This window comes from Budorcas taxicolor, chromosome 1 (assembly GCF_023091745.1).
Source record: "Budorcas taxicolor isolate Tak-1 chromosome 1, Takin1.1, whole genome shotgun sequence".
NCBI lineage: Eukaryota > Metazoa > Chordata > Mammalia > Artiodactyla > Bovidae > Budorcas > Budorcas taxicolor.
Genome location: NC_068910.1, coordinates 39,311,780 through 39,339,289, shown reverse-complemented (window position 1 = coordinate 39,339,289; position 27,510 = coordinate 39,311,780). Strand labels below are relative to the sequence as shown.

General features: G+C 38.5%; 1 protein-coding gene across 1 annotated transcript in view; it reads right to left on the bottom strand.

Moving 5' to 3' along the window:
• The window catches only part of ARL8B (ADP ribosylation factor like GTPase 8B), a 50,625-nt gene that overhangs the window by 11,149 nt on the left and 11,966 nt on the right, over nucleotides 1-27,510 (bottom strand). The window contains exon 2 of the mRNA XM_052638658.1: nucleotides 905-985. Coding sequence (XP_052494618.1) covers nucleotides 905-985 — 81 coding nt within the window. The remainder of the gene's footprint in view (nucleotides 1-904; nucleotides 986-27,510) is intronic.

Here is a 27,510-nt window from a genome sequence, read left to right as displayed (position 1 = left end):
GTAATCATTTTAAATTATTCTGTATGTAACATAGAAAATATTCCTACTTAGGTGCTTTTCTTATATAAAATTATTTTATCCATATGAAAACCACCAACTACAGTCATTTCACTATTATGGCTACTCTGTAGGGCTATGTAAAGGTCTTAAGTCATGATGTTTATCTTCAAAAGGCTTCCAATTTAGCTACAGACACTGGATGCATCCATAATGACATACGCATGAGACATTAGAAGCTTCATTAGATAAGCTACAGAAAGAATTTAGTAAACAGCTTCTGTGAGCCACAAGAACTGGGTAAAACGGCCATAAGGGTTCAGGCTATACAAGCAAAACTCCCCACATGAACAAAGCAGTCAAAAATAATAAAAATAAATTAAAAACCGGTCCAACAGTCCACAACACAAACCTATCAAACTTATTCTAGAAACAAAATTATGTTAAACTAATTAACTTTTTACTGTTTTAAAGTTTCAATTTTGGGGCTTAGTAGTAAAGAAAGGAAAACTAGGTTACCTTATTTGCTACCATAAATACAATACTAAATTACCAATATTATAAACAGTTACTCTCTTTCAACATAGATTATTCATGAAATATATGCAATATCACATTCCAAACACTATGAAGATGGGATTTTTCTTTCCTAGGAACATCTAAATCCCAAATATTACTTTTGCCAACCCATATGCAAAGTTTTTCATGAGACTGAACATTTCAGCACTTTTTTCTACATTTTTATCTATTAGAGAAAGAAGGAAAAAAATTAATTTACACTCTTTTGGAACATGCCCAATTAAGAACTGCCAATACTCATGTAAAAACCAAAGAAACAAACAGAAAAATTCCTAATTTGTATGTGCTATTAACAATTTACATCAAGTACAGCAAGCAGCTGACGTACCTTTATTGTGACGTTACCTTTAGTTACTTTTCTCATGTTGAAGCCCACTGTAGGTATCATATCTTCACTGAACTGACCTGACTGAATGAAAGAAAACATTTGAAGTTAGACTAATTGTTACTTATTAAAACTGCAACACTGTATAACTTTTCACATCAACTTTACTTCTGTACCCATATTCAGTTCAGTTCAGTCGCTCAGTCGTGTCCAACTCCTTGTGACCCCATGAATCGCAGCACACCAGGCCTCCCTGTCCACCACCATCTCCCGAAGTTCACTCAAACCCACGTCCATCGAGTCGGTGATGCCATCCAGCCATCCCATCCTCTGTCGTCCCCTTCTCCTCCTGCCCCCAATCCCTCCCAGCATCAGAGTCTTTTCCAATGAGTCAACTCTTCGCATGAGGTGGCCAAAGTACTGGAGTTTCAGCTGTAGCATCATTCCTTCCAAAGAACACCCAGGGCTGATCTCCTTTAGAATGGACTGGATGGATCTCCTTGCAGTCCAAGGGACTCTCAAGAGTCTTCTCAACACCACAGTTCAAAAGCATCAATTCTTCAGTGCTAAGCAAGTAACTATTTTTCAGTGATGGTAACCTTAAGAAGATACTCCTGATAGCCATAGATTCTGAAGAGATGCATTTTTTTTCATTCACATTCTCCTTTTAAAGATATTTTTGAAACTAATGCAAATTTTACATATTTTTAAGAAAAATACTGTACAACTACTTAAGAAATCTGTTGTGTAAATTTCCTCCACCTATACATACATTTTTTTATACAAGGTAGAAGTAAATCAGAAGCAAACGGTCAAAGTTTTCTATCTGTAGCACTGAAGTTATATTGACAATACTGTTAAAATTCACTGTTGCTCTTCTGAGTCAGCTTTTTAATAATGCTTACAAAATGTTTTTTCATGAAGATGATCCTCCTTTTATGTAGGATTCTATTCAATTCCATTCTTTTTGGTTTATGACCTTCTTGTCAGAGACCAAAATTAAGTCTCTTCTAATACTATCTATATTTTTAAATGTTTATCCATCTGGAATTTGATTACACAGTGTAACAAAGGTCTATTTTACAAGTGGATCTATAAATCCACACTTTCCTGACTAGATTGATGTGAAATGGCAAATTTCATATAGTGGCAGTTCTATAACTGAGTCCTCAATTCTTTTCCATTAGTCTTTTTTTTTCCAATTGGAAATAAATTAGGATTACACGAATTACTGTAGCTTATCTATATATTATTCTAAATAGCAGATCAAGAATTCGGAATGTTTAGAAATGCAGTTCATTGCTCACATTTGAAATAGACTTTAGAAAGTAATTATCTCTGTTACAATACTGGCTGCCCTTTATCAACTCTTGATATTGAACCAAGTCTCTCCACCCAAGCACATATGTCTGTCCACTCAAACCATTCTTTATATCCTCCAGTGAAGTATACCTAATGAGTCACATTAATACTGATTTTATATATTATGTATTTTGCGAAATATTTTTCAAATGATCTGACTTGGGAATATAAACTATATCAACACAGGGCTTGTTAAACAAATGGGACTATTTTAAAGTCCCTAACGTCGGCCAATTGTTAGCCACACATTCATTTCAAAATGTCTACAAGTACTGAGCACAATGAATTCCAATTTCACAAGCTAATTTCTTCTACATAACCCCCAAAATGTTCTACTTCTTTTTCTTTTCCCCTACTGTTCAGTGGCATTTGGGCTAATTTCAGAAAAAATATTAACACAACCATAATCACTATTTTATTTACACCTGTGAAACAGTATAATTTTCAGAACTTTCACATATATGATTTATATGTGAAGATTTAGTTGTGATATCAAAACTACATATATCAAAAGTAGCCATGACAAAACGTGATTAAAACATGGACAAGTGAAGTGAAGTCACTCAGTCGTGTCTGACTCTTTGCGACCCCGTGGATGGTAGCCCACCAGGCTCTTCTGTCCATGGGATTCTCCAGGCAAGAATACTGGAGTGGGTTGCCATTTCCTTCTCCAGGGGATCTTCCCGACCCAGGGATCGAACCCAGGTCTCCCACATTGCAGGCAGACGCTTTAACCTCTGAGCCACCAGGGAAAACATGGGCAAAGCTAACATCAAAGGCATGCTCTATAAAGGAAATAAGCTAATAACTTCATTAACACTTCTGTTCTGCAAGACACAATGTCAAAGAGACTCAAAACAAGCCACAGAGTAGAGGAGAAATATTTGCAAAAGACATCTGATAAAGATTATTACTGGAAATATACAATAGAACTGTTAAAACTCAACAATATGAAAACAATCCAACTAAAATATGAGCCAAAGATCTCACCAAAGGAGATACACAGATGGCAAAGAAGCACACGAAAAGGCGTGCCACATCATACGTCACTAAGAAAATGCAATTCAGAACAACGGGATACCACTGCAAACCATTTAGAGTGGCCCAAATCTGGTATTTCTTGATAACACCAAACGCAGATGAGGATGTGGAGCAAGAGGAACTCTCAGTCACTGCTGATAGGTTTGCAGAATGGTGTAGCCACTTTAGCAGACAGCTGACAGTATTTTACAAAACCAAACGTACTCTTACCATACAACCCAGCAATCACACTCCTTGGTATTTACCAAAAGGGCTTGAATACTTAAGTCCACACAAAAATCCACACATTAAATGATTACAGCATCACTGTTATAATTGCTAAAACCTAAAACAACCAAGATGCCCTTCAGTAAGTGAACAGATAAGACCGGTACATCCAGACAATATAGTATTATTCAATACTAAAAAGAAATGAGCAACTAAGTCACAAAGAACATGGAGGAACCTTAAATGCATATTTAATGAAAGACCCAATGTGGCAAGACTACATACTGCATGATTCCAACAATACGATATTATGAAAAAAAGAAAACAGTAAATAAAAATATCAGTAGTTGTCAGGGGTGGGAGAATGAAAACAATATGGCAGTTCCTCAAAAAACTAAAAACAGAATTGCCACATGATCCAGCAATTCCAGTTCTGAGTATACACCCAAAATAACTGAAAGTAGGAATTTGAGATATTTATACAACCATGCTCACAGCATTATTCACAACAGCCAAAATGCGGAAGCTACCTGAGAGTCCATCTGATGATGCACAGATAGACAAAGTGTGGTCTACTCCTACAATGTAACACTGTTCAGCCTTAAAACCTTCTTCATCCTACACCACGGAGGAACCTTGAGGACACTGTGCCAAGTGAAGCAAGCCAGGCACAAAAAAGACAAAGACTTCATGATTCTATTTCTATGAGAAACCTACAGTAGTTAAATTCATAAAGACAGAAAGTAGAATGGTAGTTGCCAAAGGCTAGAGCGGTGGAAACGGAGTTAATGCTTAGCGGGTATGGGATTTCAGGTTGGGTAGATAAAAAGTCCTACAGATGGAGAGTGGTGATGGCTACACAGAAATGTGAATGTACTTATTAGTACTGAATTATACACTTAATAGTTAAGATGGTAAATTTTATATCTTGTGGATTTTACAATTATAAAAAGATTGTGTGATGCAAATGAAGGCAATCATTATCATTTTATGGAACAGGAAATAAATTACCAAGGTCACACTGCTCAACAGTGGTTGATTATTTTTCTTAAAGTTCACCATTGTGAATTATAATAGGCTTTAATTAATGAATATCTGAGGAGAGGTCTGAGATAATGCCTCATTTATTTGGTATCATTAGGAAAAGAAGCTATACCTAATGAGGCAGGCAGAAATCGGAGCTGAAGTTTTTAGGTACCAAAACTTCTAAAACAGCTTGCACACAAAGCTTCCTAAAGTGCAGTACATACTTGGCTAACTTTTCACAATCCTTGGAATATGACTGAATGTATTCTTGGTGTTTCAGGGTAATTTTACCAGTTGTAAAACAAGAAAACTAAACTCCATAATCCTCAAGGGCCCTTCTGGCAGTAAAACTGTACGACTAACGATCATGATGTAGGGGCTGCAGTGTACTCAGCTGACCCTGAACTGTCTCAGTTGCTCATCTCTTTCTTCACCATTACTTCTCACTGCTGGCAGATGTTAACCATAGTTTCCCTCACTCACCTGCCACCAATAACCTGCAAAGGCTGAAAATTAGGTAATCACATCTTTGGGTTTTTAATTCCAAATGCCCTGAGTACAGCACAGTGTTCAAAAAACATTTGTTGGCTTTGATGAATGGATTTTGTGGAATAATAACTTATAGATTTGGAAGCATTTTCTACTTCTTTCTTAGTGTCAAATCTTAATTGTCACTTTTCAAAGCTTGTGTTGAATGACTAAGCCACTCAGTTGGCAGCTGTGCTCTAAATAACAGAATTTATTTCTATGCTGTCAAAACGCCACTGAACTGAGACTAGCAATGTAGGAAACAAGTAGACGTTTTAAAAATACTACTTAATTGTGTATCATGCTCTGTATTTTAACAAATACTTAAATAGCATGAAGCACTGTTCTAAATACTCAGTAAATATTAATCAATATTAACTTACTTAATCCTTATAACAATCCTATGAAATATTTAGCAATATCCTCATTTTTCAGATGAGAAAACCAAGGCAATGACAGGTTAAGCCATTTGCTCAAAGTCACATTATTTTTAAGATCTGTAAAGAGAAATAAAAAGATGCTTTCATACCTGTCTTCTTAAATAGCATATCAAATATAAACTGATCTTCACTTAACACAAATTCAAGATCATGAGTGGCACTCACAGTGATTCTGGGACAATGGATGAAACTGCAGCTACTATGCACACCTAGAGTCACAAGGTTGTATCTCTGGAATTTGTTTGGCTGGGACGAAATAAATTTGAAGCAAAATAAGATGGTAAAATACCAGTTACACTAATTACTAACCATACACAAGTCATCTTACCTGCAGGATTAAGCTATCTTACCAGAAGAAAAGGAAATTGGAAGACTATCTCCAAAATCACTTACAGCTCTAGCATTTATGGTTTTATGTTTATTCATCAGTTCAATTCAGTTCAGTTGCTCAGTTGTGTCTAACTCTTCAAGACCCCACGGACTGCAGCACGCCAGGCTGCCCTGACCATCACCAACTCCCAGAGCTTGCTCAAACTCATATCCGTCGAGTCGGTGATGTCATCCAACCATGTGATCCTCTGTCGTCCCCTTCTCCTCCCGCTTTCAGTCTTTCCCAGCATCAGTCTTTTTCATGAATCAGTTATTTGCATCACGTGGCCAAAGCACTGGAGCTTCAGCTTAAGCATCAGTCCCTCCAATGAATATTTAGGGTTGATAACCTTGAGGATTGACTGGTTTGATCTCCTTTCAGTCCAAGGGACTCTCAAGAGTCTTCTCCAACACCACAGTTCTAAAGTTATCAGTTCTTTGGCCCTCAGCCTTCTTTATGGTCCAACTCTCACATCAATACATGACTACTGGAAATACCATAGCCTTGACTAGACAGACCTTTGTTGGCAAAGTAATGTCTTTGCTTTTTATTTTATGCTTCTTCACAGGCCTCTCATTTAAAATATACTGCTATATTTAAAATGGATAGCCAACATGTACATCATGGATAGTTAAGTCCCTTCGCTGTTGAAGTGAAACTACCTCAACACTGTGAACCAGCTATAACCCAATATAAAATGTTCTTGGTGTTAAAAAAATTAAAATTGAATAAAATATAGTTAAGTGATGAATGCCTTAAAGAGTAGGAAAAATGTGACTTTTTCTCCCCACAAAACCATTAGTATACCAAAGGCTAAAAGCAGACATTGTCCCATAAAGTTCATTCGTGTCAACTCCAGTACACAGAGCTTACCTCAATTTATTACTGTGCATCGCAGGAGTAAGGCAAAAAGAAAAAGAAAAGGAAAGAGAAGAACCAAGGTAACAGTTAACTCCAGGAAGGCAGAAACATGAGGCAGAGGGCCTGTACTAGTGAAAGGACACTTCACTGACAGTAAGAATGGGGAAGATGTTTATTCTTTGTATCCAGATTAAGGTAGAAATGCACCATGCAAGCACTGGCTGCTCATTTACCACGGTATCTGATACTTGTGAGAACACAGTGAAATACCCAGACTTCAGAGCTTTAAAATAGAGATTCCCAATGCAACAGATTCGGTTTTACAGTTGCTCTCAGAAATGGACAAATGCAGAAATCAAGCTGGGAACAACATGGGAGAAGTTTCGCTCCGCTTGATCTGTTTCTCTGTAGTAGCAGTCTGATCCAATTCAATAAACTTTAAACACAAGTGGAAAAATACCTGCTTTGACAAATCTCTCACAGGTTTTTCTCTAAGAATCTTCTTATTTTTTGAGGCTTTAGTTGTCAAGATACTTTGTAGAGTCAGAGTGAAATAAGGAGCAAAAACAAGAGACTCACTACACTTCTCCTCTCAGCGAGAAGAAATTACTTTCACATGCTAAGCAGAGCAGTCTTCTTTCTTTTTAAACAACGTAACTACGACACAAATCGTTTAAATTGCCAAAATTTACACATTTGACAAATGAGAAGATAAAGCAAATAAATATACAAGTAATTCACTTTTCTTTCCAAGAACGTTTAATTGGAAAATTCTTATTACTAATACCCATTTTCCTAGTTTGTATCATTGTTATGGTTCTTATATTTCACTAATTAGCGAAATTACTGCTAATAATATTACTCTTACATTTCAAATTACAATAGTTAAAAAAAAAGAATGGCAACCCACTTCCGCCGGAATTATTTAAAATGAAAGGTAGATCTAGGAGAATGTTTTGATGAGGAATAAGGTATTTCCATTCCTTAAATGGTCTTAAAGTATACCTCACAAACCACTTATCAGCTGCAGAGGGAAAAACAAGAAATTATACAATGAAGAAATCAAGACAAAATCTTGACTTCACATGGGCTTCTCAAATGGGCTTCATGTGCCCACAGAAGTATTACCATGAAGACACAACATCCCTCCATGTATTTCAACTGAGAAGGCACAAACTAAATCTAATCATGAAGAAACATCAGACTGACCCCAAACAGAGGAACATTCTATTTAAAAGGCAGGGGGAGAGGAGGGGTTTCAGAGATGCCAATGTCATAAAAGATCAAAACTCTAAAATGTTTCAGGCTAGACAGAAGGTGCTAAAGAGACATGATGTCTAAATGCAGTACCTGACCCTAGATGGGATCCTCTACTGGGGAGCAAAAAAACTATCAACAACATTACTGGGTCAACTGACAAAATAGTGATAGATAACATCTATGAGACATCAATTTTTTTAAAACATAATAAAGTTGGCAACTAAATTAGTCATGTAAGAGAATATTCCTAAACTCAGAAAATACAAATGTCAACATTTCTGAACAACGGGCATGGCATACAGGTCTTACTCCTATAGGGTGACATGCACAGCACGCGAATGCTACAGCGAATGAGGGGGATGTCTGGCCTCAACAAAGGGCATATAAATGCTTCTTGGAGTGCTTTGATTCCTGCAAATTTTCTGTAAATTTGAAATTGTTTCCAAAGAAAGATTTCTTAAGCAGGATAATCAAATATCACCTTCTTGTGTATCATATCTAGGACACATCTAGAATTAAAAAAATAAATTTCCTACTATAATATTAGTGAAACTCATGAACAGATTCAACCTTAAGAAATTATGACAACTAGTTCAGGAACAAATCATTGCTTATCTAGTTCTGTCCTTCAATGTTCTAAAAGGATACTGACTTACAAATGTCTTCTAATAGAAAAATCCATATTTAATCATTTCTATATAAAGGAAAAGCCTCAAGGCTTTGAATTGGCATTTTAAAATCTACTCTGATTTTCTATATTTTAATATTTATGTATAAGCTGGGAAATGAATTAAACACAATGTGCTCTCCCAAGTCTAAGTTCCTCTTAGTCTGGGTGAAAACTATCCCACTTAATACATACCCTTCTCTTCTTTCTCAGCACTTCATAGATTCCACTGTGAACACATATGTCATATCTGAGGCTATCTTTTTTTAAGGGGCTAGAAAAAGTAACAATCATTCACTATAGCTGTATTTCAAGGATCATATCGTGTCATTTTCTTTTTAGAAAGCTTTGGACAATTTTCCTTAATTTCAAAAAAACTGTAATTCGTTTTCAGTTTTAAGTGCAAACCCAGAATCACTTCCAACTACAGACATAATTCCTTCGCACAGGACATCAGTTTAAAAGGACATATTTAAGCTTCATTTGAGAGTTCAATCTTACTAACCAAAGAATAATATCTCTCAAAATCCCAGTTGGTTCTGACTTCAGTTTGTTTTAAGATGGAGGGATTCCCTTCAGTCCTTACCAAACAAAATAAAGTAGCACGCAAAATTTTCAGATTTCAGGTTTCTTAGGGGCCTGGTCAATTAAGGCCTCTCATCTTCAAATGGCCCAAATTCTGAAAAAGAGCTATCACTCCAAATAAACTAAACTCCTAAGTTATTTTTCTGAAGCAAATCAAGTAATAAAAACCTTCAGCAAAATCATAAATTTATAATGTTATCCTTCAAAAAAGAACAAAATTTTCAACAACAGTCAAAAAAGCTTCTCACTCTTCAAAAACACTAGCCAAAAAGATAAAAGCATCCTTAGGATCTGGCATGGACAAGCCCCCTGTGTAGACTCTGCTCTAGATGTCAATATTTTCCATCTGCTCTGCCAACTCCAACTGACTGGCAGCGCCTTCCACCTGGGCACAGTGAGTGTTGTGCTCTTCTTCATTCATCTGTCTAATCCACATAAATGAGGTATTTATGAACTCTGGTCTGGATGTTCTGATGGAGGCAAGCCAGTTCCAAAACTCTGCTGCATAGGTGATCCAATCAGCAGCAGCGGACACAGATAATGGATCTGGGCTCTCCTGATTCACAGACATCTATGACTGTTCACTCCCTTCTTTATGGTCCAAACGAGCCGCTGCTGTTGTTTAGCTGCTCAGTCACGACCAATTCTTTGTGACCTTATGGACTGTAACCCACCAGGATTTTCTGTCCGTGGGATTTCCCAGGCAAGAATACTGGAATGGGTTGCCATGCCCTCCTGCAGGGGATCTTCCCAACTCATGGATTAAACCCACGTCTCATGATTCCTGCATCGGCAGGCGGGTCCTTTACCACTAGCACTGCTAATACCAAGACAGCTACTCTGCAGCAATCTCCTTTACAAAGACAATTCCTGAGGATTAAAATGTCCTCAAACCCACAACTTCTATTAGGAGCCTGAAAACCTTCATTCCTGAAAACCGCTATTCCTGAAGAAAATTCACTTCAAAAAGTCTCTAACTACTATTTCGTATATCCATCATAATTTTCATCATAAGTTGCATTAACAGCACATTAGTAATGGTTTTACACATCTACTGGGTTGATCAAAAAGTTCGTTCAGGGTCTTGTACTATTACCATCTTACGGAAAAACTTAAAAGAACTTTTGTGCCAACACAGTATCTCCAAAGAACTGCTGAAGAAAACTCAACTTGTTTGTAGAACAATTTGACATTGAGCATCCTAGTCAACCACTGGGCAACCCCAGGTCACAGTGCAGCATTTTTCACTCCGTCAGAAATTCTGATGATATAACAACAATGTGAAAAAAGGGCTCCCAAAGAAATCTGTGCTGGAGAGCTTTAGCATATACACAATTTGCTAACTTGTCATTAATGTCTGGATGTATTTCTCCCATGAACATCAAGAGTCCACTATACATCTGTAAAATACACTTGTATCTTTACATAAAAAAAAAAGATTATCCTACATAATCTACACATGTGGGATCAAGCAGATTCTAAAGTCAGAGGCGTGAGGGTCAGGGGCGGGGGGGGGGGGGGGGGGTGGGGGATTAGCATCAGTTCGGTTCACTTCAGTCACATCCAACTCTTTGTGACTCCATGGACTGCACCACACCAGGGCTCCCTGTCCATCAACCAATTCCGGAGCTGGCTCAAATTCATGTCCATCAAGTCAGTGATGCCATCCAACCTTCTCATCCTCTGTCGTCCCCTTCTCCTTCTGCCTTCAATCCTCCCCAGCATCAGGGTCTTTGCCAATGCATCAGCTCTCAGCATCAGGTGGCCAAAGTACTGGAGCTTCAGCTTCAGGATCAGTCCTTCCAATGAATATTCAGGACTGATTTCCTTTAGGATGGACTGGTTGGATCTCCTTGCAGTCCAAGGGACTCTCAAGCGTCTTCTCCAACAGCACAGCTCAAAAGCATCAGTTCTCTGGTGCTCAGCTTTCTTTATGGTCCAACTCTCACATCCATACATGACTACTGAAAAAACTATAGCTTTGACTAGACGAACCTTTGTTGGCAAAGTAACGTCTCTGTTTTTTAATATGCTGTTTAGGTTGGTCATAGCTTTTCTTCCAAGGAGCAAGTGTCTTTTAACTTCATGGCTGCAGTCACTATCTGAGGTAATTTTGTAACCCAAGAAACTAAAGTGCGTCACTGTTTCCATTGTTTCCCCATCTATTTGCCATGAAGTGATGGGACCAGATGCCATGATGTTCACTTTTTTTGAAGCCAGCTTTTTCACTCTCCTGTTTCATTTTCAAGAGGCTCTGCAGTTCCTCTTCGCTTTCTGCCATAAAGGTGGTGTCATTTGCATACCTGAGGCTATTGGTATTTCTCCCTGCAATCTTGATTCTAGCCTGTGCTTCATCCAACCCAGCATTTCACATGATGTACTCTGCATGTAAGTTAAATAAGCAGGGCGACAATACACAGCCTTTATGTACTCCTTTCCCAATTTGGAAGCAGTCTGTCGTTCCATGTTCAGTTCTAACTGTTGCTTCTTGACCTGCATAAGGACTTCTCAGAGACAGGTAAGGTGGTCTGGTATTCCCATCTCTTGAAGAATTTTCCAAAGTTTGTTGTGTTCCACACAGTCAAAGGCTTTGGCGTAGTCAGTGAAGCAGAAGTAGATGTTTTTTTTGGAACTCTCTTGCTTTTTCTATGATCCAACGGATGTTGGCAATTTGATCTCTGGTTCCTCTGCCTTTTCTAAATCCAGCTTGAACGTTTGGAAGTTCTCAGTTCACGTACTATTGAAACCTAGCTTGGAGAATTAGTTTGCTAGCGTGTGAGATGAGTGTAACTGTGTGGCAGTTTGAGCATTCTTTGGCATTGCCTTTCTTTTTAGATTGGAATGAAAACTGACCTTTTCCAGTCCTGTGGCCACTGCTGAGTTTTCCATATTTGCTGGCATATTGAGTGCAGCATTTTCACTGAATCATCTTTTAGGATTTGAAATAGCTCAGCTGCAATTCCACATTTCAGGCCTTCATACTATCATACTGGTTAAGTCTCTAGACAATTCACCTACTTTTTTCATTTTTACTTTCCTTTTTAACAAATACCTTTTCATTAAGAAAGTGACAAGAAAAAAGAAATAGAAGGAATCCAAATTGGAAAGTAAAATTGTCATTGTTTCATATAACATGGTACTATATATAAAACAATCCTCAGTTCAGTTGCTCAGTCGTGTCCGACTCTTTGCGACCCCATGAGTCGCAGCATGCCAGGCCTCCCTGTCCAGCACCAACTCCCGGAGTTCACTCAAACTCATGTCCATCAAGTCAGTGATGCCATCCAGCCATCTCATCCTCTGTCATCCCCTTCTCCTCCTGCCCCCAATCCCTCCCAGCATCAGAGTCTTTTCCAATGAGTCAGCTCTTCCAATGAGGTGGCCAAAGTAGACACCACCAAAAAACTCATCAAGAATCCAGTAAAGGTGAAGAATACAAAGTTAATATACATATATCTTTTGTGTTTTTACACACTAACAATGAACTATAAGAAAGAAAGCAAGGAAAAAGAAAATCCCATTTACAACTGCATCAGAAAGAACAAACTATCTGGGAATAAGTCTGCCTAAGGAGGTAAAAGACCTTTACTCAGAAAACTATTAGACACTGATTAAAGAAATGGAATATTTGCTGTCCACCTAAAACTATCACAACAGTGTTAACTGTCTACACCCCAATACAAAATAAAAAACTTAATTAAAGAAAAAAGTTGAAGATGACACAAGATGGAAGAGGACATATCGTGGTTGTGGATTGGAAGAGTAAATGTTAAAATAACTACACTACCCAAGATTATCTACATATTCAATGCAATCTCTATCAAAATATCAATGACATTTTTCACAGAATTAGAACAAATAATTCTAACATCTGTATGAAAACATAAAAGACCCCAAGTAGCCAAAACAATCTTGAAATGAAGAACAAAGCTTGAGATGTCACACTATCTGATTTCAAGCTACTCTACAAAGCTACAGTAACCAAAACACTATGGTGCTGGCACAAACATAGGCACATATATCAATGGACAGAACAGAGCGCCCAGAAATGAACCCACACTTGCAACCAAGTCTCCCTAAAACCAAGTTCCCTTACCAAGTTTATCATTACTCTCTCTATCCAAAACCTTATTCCCTTTCATGTAATCTCTGGCTTCAATTCTGTGCTAACTGAACACTAATCAACCAGAGTTGGATGACTAAAACTGCTATTGTTGATAATATCATTAATGTCCTAAAACTACTATCACACATATCATCACTAACATACGAACTCAGGTTGTTCTCCAGGGCAAGATGAGCTAACAGGCCCCCAAGCCATGGACCATTTGGCCAGATAATCATAAACCAGACTCCCAAATCTACAATTAAGGAATGTCACAGAAATGTCACAGGACAATGATTAATCTCAGCCTCTTTGTTCTTCCTTCCTTTAGAAATCAAAAAATAAAACCTAACTCAGTACTGAGTAGAGTGGCTCTGAGGCCTGCCTCCTACTCCCTTGCTTGGCATCCTGTAACATATCCTGACTTTGCTGCAAACTACACTGTCAAGAGTCTGACTTTCTGCACCACGGGTACATGTGCCCTAGGCAAGTAAGTAATTTCCTGTATTTAAAAGTTTCTTTCCGTCTTTTGGTGAAGAATTGGGTATTAGGCAACTAAAATGAGAGACTTATTTTCCACTGTATGCCCTTCTGTGTGCACACATAGAGCCTATTTCAAAAAAAAAGTATAAAAACAAAAGTTTTTTCTTCAAATCCTGAAATAGACGTCCATGATTAAACTTAAAAGAAAGATTCCTAGAACCAACCAAAAGCTACAAAATCAATGAGTTATGTAGGTAACAAGAGTCCCTTATCTTAAGGAAAACACTGGTGGAAATCACAACAAATATGCAATCCACAAATGGTAAAATGAATTTTGAACTCTTTAAAACAAAATAAGAAAGTCAAGTCTTTATTGATCTATTGAAGATCTATTAGAGTAAGCCAGAATCAAAAGAATAAAAACAAAGAATATTTTGAATGTAATTAAAAAGGCCCATCATAGAAAAGTAAAGCCAGATAACTGATTAATAATCATTTGAGTATAGTTTAAATTATCCCAGTGGCTGTAGATTTACTATAAGAAGTCTTGCTCATTTTCTCAGGTAATGGATGTTTATGTTAGTCTTCTGGTTATGCCTGTGACTCTGGAGAGAATCATACTGGGTTATTACCCTGGTCCTAGCACTTGCCTAGCTGTAGGTCCTTCTTGCATGTTCCTTACCTTTGCAATGTCCCTCTTTCTCCAAATGTAAAATGAAGATAACAAGTCTCTATCTCAAGTTAAATAAATTAAAATATATACACCATTCAGAACAACGCCTGCTTCAGGCACTGGTTACAGGTACAGTGGAAGCATTGAATATTTGTTACCATCAGCAAACATCACACAAGGTCCATGAAATGTGATGTCAGAAAGTAGTTCACAGTGTTCTGGTTAAGTTTAGGTAAACACACTCCACCCTGGCTCTTTCAGTGAATGTAACTGAAAACCATGGACTGAACACATGCAGCAGCTAACTGAGAACTCTGAAAGGAGGTGTAGCAGATAGATCAGACAAGGAAATCAGAACTCAAAACACAAGCAATCTGATGCTATTTCCTAGCTGCTTTTTCCTTCCCTCTCAATCTCCCAGAGCCTGGATCAAAGGCAGCCCAACTGTCAGAAATGTGTACCAAGCATGGACAGAGAAAGCTCAAGGAGGAGGCTTCTGATTTTGGTGTGAGGACTGTATGGGCGCTTGTGCATGCGTGTGTGTGTTTCTGGGTGGGGGAGGGGGGAGAGGGTGGATAACAGGACAGACAAAGTGGAAATCCTCTGGGTTTTTTTCTGTCGCCTGCCATAGTCCCCAGACAAATCAAGTCTGGAAGCCATGAGCACCTAACAACAGCTATGCCCAGGCAAGTACCTTGAGAGAAGGGAATCTTCTCTAACCAAAGGAACTGTGGTCCAAATAGCACTTGGGAGTGGGATGGACAGGGAGGTGGTAGGAGAAACAGAAGGAGAAATCCCTGTTGAGGTTTTTGGGCAAGGTCTTCATTCTCTCTTCTACCACTTAGTCCTTGAGATAGATTCAGTTGAGGGAAGGACATAACAAAGCAGGGAGACTGAACCCATCTACCCATCCATCCCCCCAACTTTCTGGCAGTGGGGGGTGGGGAGGGGGAGGGGGTGGGGGGTGGCGATGGGGGTGGAGTCAGGACAGTATCAGAGATTCATAAAGGAAAGGACTAGGTAAATGGACCCCATAAAGTTGTATACGAACTCCTGAGCTCATCCTCACACTGTGATATGTGACTCTGACCCTGAACAACTTATCAAAAGCCTTGAGAGCTAAACTATGATGTAGACCACTAGCCAGATTTCCAGTTAATCCCCTCAGCAGTGTAAGGCAGGAATGATCCCAAAAGTACTACTGCAAACTGGACTGACATTAGAACCAAAGCCCACAGAAAAAGGCAAATTGGAGCCTGTGGCCTGAGTCTGGGTCAACTGCCTGCTAAAACAAAATAACAAAAAACATTCTCCAAAGAATTAAAAAAAATCCCAGAGTCTCATTTGTAAGTACCTAGAATAAGTAAATATGTAAAGAATGAAGAAAAATTTCAACAAGCAAGGGGAAAAGACAATGAATAGATGCCAACATCAAGATGGCCAATATATTGGAAATAACAATAGCTATCATACCCATACTCCAAGAAGGGTACATACTCTTGAAATGAATGGAATAGAAAGCTTCAGCAGGTAAACAAAAGCCATAATATAGAACCAAATGGAAATCTTAGAAATGAGAAATACAATAACCAAAATTTTAAAAAAACTACCTCACTGGATGGGCTAATAGAAGAATGGAGGTAAAAGAGAAAACTCAATGAAGTTGAATATAGATTAAGAGAAATTAGCTGAACTAAGAAAAGATGGGGGGGAGGAGTCAACAGAGTCTCAAGGATCTTTAAGATAATATAAAAATGTCTAACATTCATGTCACTGAAATCCCAGGATAAGAGAAAAAGAATGGTACCACACAAGACTTCAAATAGCCAAAATCATCTTGAGAAAAAAGAACAAACCATCATGCTTCCTGATTCCTAACTCTATTACAAACCTGCAGTAATCAAAACAGAATGGTATGCACATAAAAAGCCACAAAGATCAATGGAACAGAATAGACAACTATGAGATAAACCCATGCATATACACTCAACAACTAATTTACAACAAAGGAGCTAAGGATATACAATAAGAAAGACAGTCACTCCAATCAATGGCACTGGGAAAACTGGACAACCATAAAACTGGATAGTGGTCCAGTCTCACTGACCAAAGAATGAAAGTGGACCACCATCTTACATCATACTGAAAACATTAATTCAAAGTGGGTTAAGGACTTTAACATAAACCTAAAACTGTAGCACTCCTGGAAGACACAGGCGGTAAACTCCCTGAAAGGTCTTGCTGACAATTTTTTAAAATTTAACATGAAAAGTAACAAATGCAAAAATAAACAAGTGTGAACTATATCAAACTAAAAAGCTTTTGCAAAGCAAAAGAAACCATCAACAAAATGAAAAAGCAATGTAGCAAATAGGAGAAAATATGTACATATCATGTAACTGGTAAGGGGTTAATATTCAAAATATAAGAACTCATACAACTCAACAGCTAGCAAAAAAGCAACTGGTTAAAAAATGGACGGAAGATCTGAAGGCATTTTTCCAAAGACATACAGACAGCCAATGGGCAGATGAAAAAGTGCTCAGTATCAGTAATCATCAAGGAAATGCAAATCAAAACTACAGTAAGAAATCACCTCACACTTGTTAGAATGGCTATTTTCAAAAAGACAACAAATAACAAGTGTTGGCAAGGATCTGGAGAAAAGGAAACTCTGCTTTTGGTGGTAATATAAATTCGCACTATTGGCCACTTTGAAAAATGATATGGAGTTCCCTCAAAAAATTAAAAACAGAACTACCATATGACCCAGCAATTCCACTTCTGGGTACTTGTCTGAAGAAAATGAAGACTTTAACTCGAGAAGATATATGCATCCCCATGTTCAGTGCAACATTATTTATAAAAGGCATGATCTGGAAACAACGTAAGTATCCAGCGACAAATGAGAAGATTTTTAAAATGTGAGACAGTTATATGCACATGTGTTGCGCGCGCACACACACACACACACACACAATGGAACATTATTCACTCTTTAAAAAGAATGAGATCCTGCCATTTGGAACAGCACAGGTGGACCACAAGAGTAACGCTAAGTGAAAAACGCCAGACAGAGACAAATGCTACATGATCTCACTTATACGTGGACTCTAAAAACAAAACAGCAAAAAACATAAGCTTACAGATACAGAAGACAGACACGTGATGGCCAGAAATGGGTGAAAGGGTCAAAAGTCACAGAATTCCAATTATAAAATAAGTCATAGGGATATAATGTACAGCATGGTGACAAAAGTTAATAGTATCGTATTAAATATTTGAAAGTTGCCCAGAGTAAATCTTCAAAGTTCTCATCACAAGAAAAAAAGTTTCTTGGCAACTATGAAAGGTGACAGAGGTTAACTACACTTACTATGGTTATCATTTTGCAAGGCATATGAATATTTAATCATTTTGCTTCAGATCATACAACTAACCATTGTATGCCAACTACAAAACAAAGGAAAAAAGAGAAGAATGGCTGAAAATGTTCAAAATTTGGTGAAAGACAAACAGAGATTCAAGAAGTGCAACCAACCCAAAACAGGGTAAGCGCGAAGAAATCCATACCCAGAGACATCATAACCGAACTGCTGAAATCAGACAAAAAAATCTTGAAAGTAGCCCCAGAAAGAAATGATATATGAAAATAGCAATTAGAATGTCTATGAGTAACAATCTGAATGATTATGAATTTCTCATCATAAGTAATAAAAGTCTATTCAAAAGTGCTGGAGGAGGGGGGAGAACTGTCAACATAGAACTCTATATTCAGTGAAAATGCCCTTCAGGAATGAAGATAATAAGGACATTCTCAAAGGAAGGAAAACAAAAGGAATTTGCACCTGACAGACATGCTCTAAAAGAAATACTAAAGGAAATTCTTCAGCTATAATAGAAACTAACAGAGGAAACCTACAGTTTAGTAATTAAAAGAAAGCAACAGAAATGGTAATATTTGGATAAATGTAATAAACTATTCACTTTCTCTTTACTATAAAATATTTGATAGCTGAAAGAAAAAATTGTAACATTGGTATGGTTCTCAACGTATACAGATACAATATGACACATATAACACACAGGGAAGAAAGTAAACAGATCTATATGGTGGTAAGTTTCTACTTTCCACATGAAATGATAATTTTTAGTAAATTAGGTATATTTTAATCCCAAGGATACCACTAAGGGAGCTATACAAAGAGAACAGTCAAAACCTCAAGAAATTAAAATTCTAAAAAAGTCCAAATGAACAGAAAACAGGGAAGAGGAAAAAGAACAAAAAACGGAGACAAACAATACAAACAAAATGGTAGAAGTAAATTCAAGCATACCAAAAATGAGAGTAAAAGTAGTCTAAACACACCAACCAAACAACAGATTGTCAGAATATATGTATTTTTAAGAGGATTCAACCACATGCTATCTTCGAGAAATCAGCTTCAAATAAAATGACAGAGGTAGGTTAAAAAGAAAAAGGACAGAAAGAGTATCACCATGCAACCATTAACCAGAAGAAAGCTGGAGTAAATATATTAATATCAAAATAGACTTCAGACTAAGAAAAATTATCTAAGATAAAGAAGAACACTAAGTAATGATAAAAGAATCAATTCACCAAGAGCATGTAAGTCCTCCATGTGTAAGCACCTAACAAAGCTTCAAAATACATAAATTTAAAACTAATGAAATGAAAAGGAGAAATAAACCCACAATTACAGTGACTTTGGAATTACTCTCATGCTAATTGAAAGAACAAATAGCAAGAAAACCAGCAAGGATGCAGTTAAATAACCAACAACAAACGAGGTATAACTGACATTTATAGAACACTCAAGGGCAGAATACACATTCTTTTTAAGTAAACATAGAGCATTCAAGATAAACCAAATACTGGCCATCAAACAACACTGGAGAAATGTTAAAAGGTTCAAGTCACAGAAACTATGTTCTCTGACTACAATAGAATTAAACTAGAAACAATTAATACAAAAGTTATCAGGAATAACCAAATATAGTCTATGGGGCAAGGAGGAAGTCTCAAGGAAAATTACAAAATATTTTAAACTAAATAAAAAACTTATCCAAAGTTGTGGGATGCAGCTAAAGCAATGCTTAGAAGGAAGACTCAAATGTTTATATTCTTCTCTAATAAGAAGAGCCTCAAATTAACAACATGAGAAATTTTTTAAAAAAGAACAAATATGTACAACACGGTGACTATAGTTAACACTGCTGTATGGTATATTTGAAAGCTGTTAAGAGAGTAAAATCCTAAGAGTTAATCACCACAAGAAAAAAAAAATTTTCCCTCTTTTTTTTGTATCTAACTGAGATGATGGGTCTTAACTAAAGTCGTGATAATCATTTCACAATATACGCAAGTTAAGCCATTATGCTGTATACCTGAAATGTACCCAGTGCTTATGTCAATTATATCTCAATAAAACTAGGAAGGCAGGGTGGGAGAGAAAAAAATATCCAAAACAGGAGAAGGAAACAATAAGAGCAGTAGTTAATAACACTGATCGGAAAATCCTCTGACGTAAGTCAAAGGAACCAAGGGCTGATTCTCTGAAGATAAATAAAATTGATGAACAACTGACCAATAAAAAAGAGGGGATAAAAATTACAAACAGCAACAATGGAGATATTACTAAACTCAACAGGTAGTAAAGGGATAATAAGGAAATACTATGAACTCTATGCACACAAATTTAACAACTCCAGTGAAATGGACCAACTCCTTAAAAGTCACAATCTACCAAAACTTACCCAGGAAGAAAAACTTTTTAACAGTCCTCTACTGACTAAAGAGGGCTTCCCTGGTGGCTCAGTGGTAAAGAACTCACCTGCAAATGCAGGAGACATGGGGTTCGACCTCTGGGTAGGGATGATCCCCTGGAGAAGGAAATGGCAACCCACTCCAGTACTCTTGCCTGGAGAATTCTATGGACAGAAGAGCCTGGCAGGCTACAGTCCACAGGGTCACAAAACAGTCGGACACGACTTAGCGACTAAACAACAGCAACAATTTATTAAAGAAATGGAATTAGTAATTTTAAATCTTCTTAAAAAGAAATCTCTGGACCCAGATATTTTCACTGGGGAGCTCTACCAAAACAATACCAACTCTACAAACTCTTGCCTAAAAACAAAAGAGGGAGGAATATTTTCCAGCTCATTTTATAAGTTCAGCATTACCTTGATACCAAAAAATAGTTTACAACATACATAAAAGTTGATACTCTGTCCAAAAATAAATATAAATTCTAATTTTCAAAATACAGCAAATCACAGTTCCACATATAGAGCTGTTTCTCTGAGAGTGTCTTTTCTCTTTTGACTGTATCCATGCTTCAGTTTTAAGCAGTGTTAAAATCTGTTCCAACATTCACTACATAGAGAATTAAAGACAAGATTACTCTGTGTTGGAACTTATCCATGAGGCTTAGTTCCTGAAGCACCATGAGAGCATTATTTTTAAAACTGCCACACATGGTCCCCAAAGTGAAGAAAACAACTAATCACATCCCATATTGGAAGATGATGCCATGACCACCTCCACCTCTGAAAGAACATGACTAGGAAGGTCACTGGGAGCCCCACGAGCTCTGTGTTGCAAACTCCCCTCATTTCTCTTAGACAAAACACCCATGAAGAACTGAACTGACTCATTCAGAACTCCCAGGTCCAATAATATCCATTAACTACTTTTGCTTCCTGTTCATCTCCATTTCTTTAAGGGAAGTTACACGGGTGTTTTTCTGGGCCATGTAACTGTTGACAACATTTAACACAATTTTCTGAGTCTGCCTCATTCTATTTCCAGGGAAACAAATTCACTGTTCACTGAAACTGTTAATATCTATTAGCGGCTTTTTAGATCTACAATTAAACAAATGCCAATTACTGAGAAAGTACCAAGAAACTGTCTCCTAGTTTAGAATTTAACCCGTGACTCTTACTGCTACTTGGAACCCTTAAATGTTAGAATGAAAAGTTCTCTAAATATAACCAAGGGTTACAGCATATCATGCCAGATGACAGCACATGCATGATCTCTTATCAGTTTCCTTTTCCATCTGGAAGGTATAAATGAAGCTACTGAAACCCTGCTCCACAGGTTTTTATTTCATAAAACGGGCAAGCCTCCCTTATCTTTTAAGGACTAGCCAAGGCATTCTTGACAGCAGTAGTGAAGGCAAGAAAATGTTTCTAAACATAATTGTGATGTCAGATTCTGAGAAAACAAACTGTGAGACCTATCCTTAGGATACATTAAAACATGAATTTTAATTTACCAGCCCTTTATTGCCTACTTATAAAATCTTCCAGCCTTGTGGATTTACAGCCTTATCTCACCCACTAATAACATCATGTGGCTTGCTTTGTCGTCCCCCACTGTAAAATGTTTTGCAGCACTGTTCACCTTTTAAAAACTTAAAGTCAGTAATTCTGCCTCAACGTTTTAAACTAGAGTATATCAATTCCTTTAGCTATCTGTTTATCTGCGTATCAGTAGAGACATCTCTGATTCAATTTATCAGTCTGGCAGTATATATGGCTGCACAAAATGCCATGGTCTGAATACATTCTCTCTCAGTGGTTATTTTTTACCCTCTGGCTCGCTGGGTGTCCCCAAAGAAACATTACGCACTGTGAAGTTATTCCATTAGCCCAGTCAGTATTATCAGGATTGCTTCATACTGAAACGCAGCTCTTAAATGGTGGCCAGGCATGAACACTGCATCACTGCACACTGCTCAGTTCCAAACCGCAGTGCCTTCTAAGAGGCTAACATCGTATTTATTCAGTAGCTGTCTGCAGCCCCGCTTACTACCATCTGGGTGGGGAGTTTGGCAGGGAAGGGAAATTGCAAAAAGAGACTGAAGTAACAAGAATATTCTCCAGTGATATGTGTTTACTGCATCAAGAACGTATTACTTATTAGCTAGGATACATGCTGTTGGCTTACCCGATTAATAACAAAAAAGATACCAACAGTGGCACATCTTTCATTTTACTGGCCTCATTTTACAGAAAAGGAAATCAGAAGTCAAGGTCTCAAGATCACATACTCAGCTAAATAGTGGCAAAATTGGAATCTGAACCCAGATCTAAATTTCAAAGCCATAATGTTACTCTCTACCCAAATATAATACTTCGAGTGCAGCAATTACACTCCAGCTAAAAAAAAAAAATACTTCCGGCATTTGAGGGTTATTTGACAGGCAAGGGTCATTATTTGTACAGAAGCTAGAAACAATGTTAGGATGTTCAACAACAAAAAACACACTTAATGATCAACTGAGAGTTTGTAAATATCAAATGGATACTATGTTAGTAATCTACTAGCATGTGCAATAAAATAGCAACTTGGAGCCATCAGAATCTCTTCCACCAAGCCAAAACCAGTGACCAGAATTACAAACAGGAAGACAAGCCAAACAGACTAGCAAATTTTTCAAAGGGTTACGCCAAACACCCTAGCACATCTATAGTGGATTATGGCAAAGGATAGTCTAGTATTTTAGTTTCTCTCTCACAATAAAGGAAAACACATCAACATTCAGAAACTGGTCTTCTGAGCCCACTACACCTCTACCCTAAAACTCAGAAGTCACTGAAACAGGATCCCCGCTCAGTGCTCACTAAGGAGTGAGGGCTTTCCATTTCACCTACCATTTAGCTGGAGCACATGCCCCTGTCTGAATCCCCAAATGTAATCGCCAAATGTCACATCAACCACAATGATAATTACCAACCCTGGAGCACTCTATCCCAGGGACTGTGCTGATTATCTTACCTCATACTGTGAGTGCATGGGATACCTAGGGTCACTCCCAAATTGCCAGTGAGCAAACCGAAGCTTTGAGGGGGTCACAGAACTTGGGCAGATCAAGAATTCAAATTGAGGCAGGTCTGATCCAACACACTTAAACATGACCCAACACTGCCTCACTCTGTTAAGTCAATAATTAGGAAGCAGCTATTGAGTCAGGCCCAGAGCTACACTTACAGGCCACAACAATAATAAGGAAGCTTACAGTCTGGAAGTAGACATAGAAGAACAGATAAGGCACAAATACAATGCTGAACAAAGTACTGTGAAAACAGAGCAAGAGGCAATTAACTTTCCCAGGGAGAAGAGCTGGGGCAAGGGTTCACAGATGTGGGCCCTAAACAATATATAGACAGAGTCATCTAAGGGAAAAGGAATACTGGGAGCTAGAAACTGTAATGTAGGCCAATAAAGAAAGGTGTAGGCCAAAAAAGAATGGGTGTCTCATTCTCCTTCATTACCAGAGTCTAACATGTACTCCAAAGGCCTGATGCCTTCATCCTTCTCCCCATGTCCACATTGCTGATTTTCACTGGCAAATTTAAGACCTCCTCCGAAGTGTCACAAAAGCACAACACTAAGATTCAGAAATGCTCTTAGGAACAACAAAATAGGGACTAGTAAAGCAGACAGGTTAATGCGTCTGCCTCCAATGCAGGAGATGCAGGTTCGATCCCTGGGTCGGGAAGATCCCCTGGAGAAGGAAATGGCAACCCACTCCAGTATTCTTGCCTGGAGAATCCCATGGACTGAGGAGCCTGGTGGGCTGCAGTCCACGGGGTCACAAAGAGTCAGACACGACTGAGTGACTTTACTTACTTACTTAAAGCAGACTTAAAGTATACAGCACCGAACAGCCAAAGAAAGCTGCAAATGGACCACCGCAAGACCCCAGGTAATTTCCAAACTAGTCTCAGCCGCAGGACTTGGAAGAGCAGTACTCACCGGGTGGCAAAGCAAGCCTCGAGGATTTGTCTGTAAACATGGACTCATCGCACCTCACCATTCTTATGGAACAGAACAGTCAACCTAAGAGTTGAAGTTGAATTCCAGCTTTATCTAAAACCTGTGTTATTACACCTTTCTTTACCTTATATAATTAATATCCACTCAACAAATGAGCCAATAAAAAAGTACAGCGCCTTGTGTGTGAAAGCACTTCTTAAAACAGTTTATTTAACTAAATAAATGAAATGAAGAGATTTTATTGAATGCCCTGTGTAATGGAAATAAAGGAAAAGGATGATAAAGAAATAGTAGGATGTTTAGGAACACTCTTCATGTTAACCACCGTTGAGAACGACATGGTGTTGTTGGCACAGCCACCTCCTGTCTTGTTTTACGGTAATGTCCAAATGTTCCAAAATGAACTGGTGTCTGTGAGCACTGCGAGCACCATAAATCCACGACAGACCACACACACCAAGTGAGTTTCTAGGCAGACATCAAACAGCCTGACATATGAGAGAAAAAATGGTATTCTGAGCCTAATATTATCCACAAGCTTACCCAACACCTAAGAAAAATCCCAACTTAAATCCCAAAAAAGCAGATACCCATGTTTGTTGTTGTTGTCCAGTTGCTCGGTCACATCCAACTCTTGCAACCCCACGGACTGCAGCACCCCAGGCTTCGCTCTCCTTCACCATCACCCAGAGCTTGCTCACACTCATGTCCGCTGAATTAGAGAAGCCGTCCAACCACTATATCCTCTGCCATCCCCTTCTCCTTCTGCCTTCAACCTTTCCCAGCATCAGGGTCTTTTCCAGTGAGTTGGCTTTCCACATCAGCTGGCCAAAGTACTGGAGCTTCAGTTTCAGCATCAGTCCTTCTAATATATATTCAGGCTTCCCTGGTGGCTGAGGGTAAAGCATCTGCCCACAACGCGGGAGTCCTGGGTTTGATCCCTGGGTTGGGAAGATTCCGTGGAGAAGGACATGGCAACCCGCTCCAGTATTCCTGCCTGGAGAATCCCATGGATGGAGGAGCCTAGTGGGCTACATATATAGTCCATGGGGTCAGAGAGAGTCAGACATGATATATTCAGAGTTGATCTCCTTTAGGATGGACTGGGTGGATCTCCTTGCAGTCCAAAGGGCTCTCAAGAGTCTTCTCCAACACCACAGTTCAAAAGCATCAATTCTTCAACATTTAGCCCTCTTTATGGTCCAACTCTCACATCCATTTCTCTGGTGGCTCAGACGGTGAAAGCATCTGCCTGTAACGTGGGAGACCCGGGTTCGATCCCTGGGTCGGGCAGATCTCCTGACAAAGGAAATGGCAACCCACTCCAGTACCCTTGCCTGGAAAATTCCATAGATGGAGGAACCTGGTAGTCCATGGGGCCGCAAAGAGTCGGAAACAACTGAGCGACTTCACCTTCACTTCTCCCTTTCTCACATCCACACATGACTACTGGAAAAAGCATAGCTTTGACTAGACAAAGCTTTGTCAGCAAAGTAATGTCTCTGCTTTTTAATATGCTGTCTAGGTTGGTCATAGCTTTTCTTCCAAGGAGCAACCATCTTTTAATTTCATGGCTGCAGTCACCGTCTGCAGTGATTTTGGAGCCCCCAAAAATAAAGTCTGTCACCGTTTCTATTGTTTCCCTATCTAGTTGCCATGAAGTGATGGGACCAGATGCCATGATCTTTGTTTTCTGAATGTTGAGTTTTAAACCAGCTTCATCACTCTCCTCTTTCACTTTCATCAAGAGTCTCCTTAGTTCCTCTTTGCTTTCTGCCATAAGAGTGGTGTCATCTGAATGTCTGAGGTTACTGATATTTCTCCTGGCAATCTTGATTCTAGCTTGTGCTTCCATCCAGCCCTGCATGTTGAAAGCACACAAAAAACACATACCAACTTTTCTCTCCAGAAGAAAGACACTAAACCAGGTATGTTCCAGGGACAGAAATATCCGCTTCAAATTAAGCAGCAAAAGCTTCGAAGACTGTTAAGAGTCTGAGTCACTGAATGCAGCTGTCTAAAGGACCTGTTATGGACAGCCTGCATTCTGGGCACAGATTAACGTCCCTAAACACCAAAAATAAGTCAAGATAGTCCAACTGCAATTCAAAGTAGTGGAGATACCCTGCTTGGTCCTTGTGTACAAAAGATTGGCAAGACATGGAATGAAATTTCAAAACTCAGTTTTAGTTCCACTGTACTTAAACATAGCACTAATTTCCAAACATCATTCCCTTTATATCATTAATTATATAATACATTTTATAGTCAATGCATCCCCTTCTCTTCACCATACCCTCTCTTCTCTTTGTATATACAAATGTATATAACCCCATATGGGCTACTTGTTCATCACACAAGCACATTTCCCACCATTCACTTAAATCCTTAAAAAGGTCTGACTACGAATTTCCCTTGGCTCGAACCATCTGATTCAACTGCTCAACTGTACTCACTCCACTTTCATAATAATGCTCACTACGTTCCCTGACTCCCTATCCCCATTTCATTCTCTCTCAACTACATCCTCGTAATAAGCTGGTAACTTTTTGATGGTCTCTACGCTGCTACTAAATTAATCCTTGGGAAACACAGTTCTTCATTCCCTTGAACAAGAATCTTCAATGCCTCCCCATGCCTACAGATTCAAACTTAGTCAAGGCTTTTTGTGAACTAGATCAGCCTATTTTTCCAGTCTTCTGTTTCTTTCCTTCATGCAGGCAGACTACAGTCCTATGGGGTCGCCAAGAATTAGATACAACTGAGCATGCACTCACATGGGTTATAATTAATCTGACAAAAGTTTTTGCCCTCAAACATGTCTCTGCTTCTCCTTTGCTTCTCCTACTGTTCCTTCACGGCACTGGACGCTCCAGGAAGGGAAGGAAACGTGTCTGTTTTGTTCTTCGTTATACATACGCTGCCTAGAACAATGCCTCAAACAACTACTGAATGAATGAAAACTACTCTAATCAAAGCTTAGCTTGACAGCCATTCTCAGCACGGTCCCACCAAAAGCCAGCAAACTGCCTTTCTAGAACTCCTCTGATGTCTTCCATGAGGGTAGGGAGATTTCCAGAGCATTATGAGAAAATTTTAAGACAGTTAATATTTCTAACCTATACATGACTACTATAAGGCACATATTCTACTATAAATAACCTTGTCTGGTACATTTATAAATCAT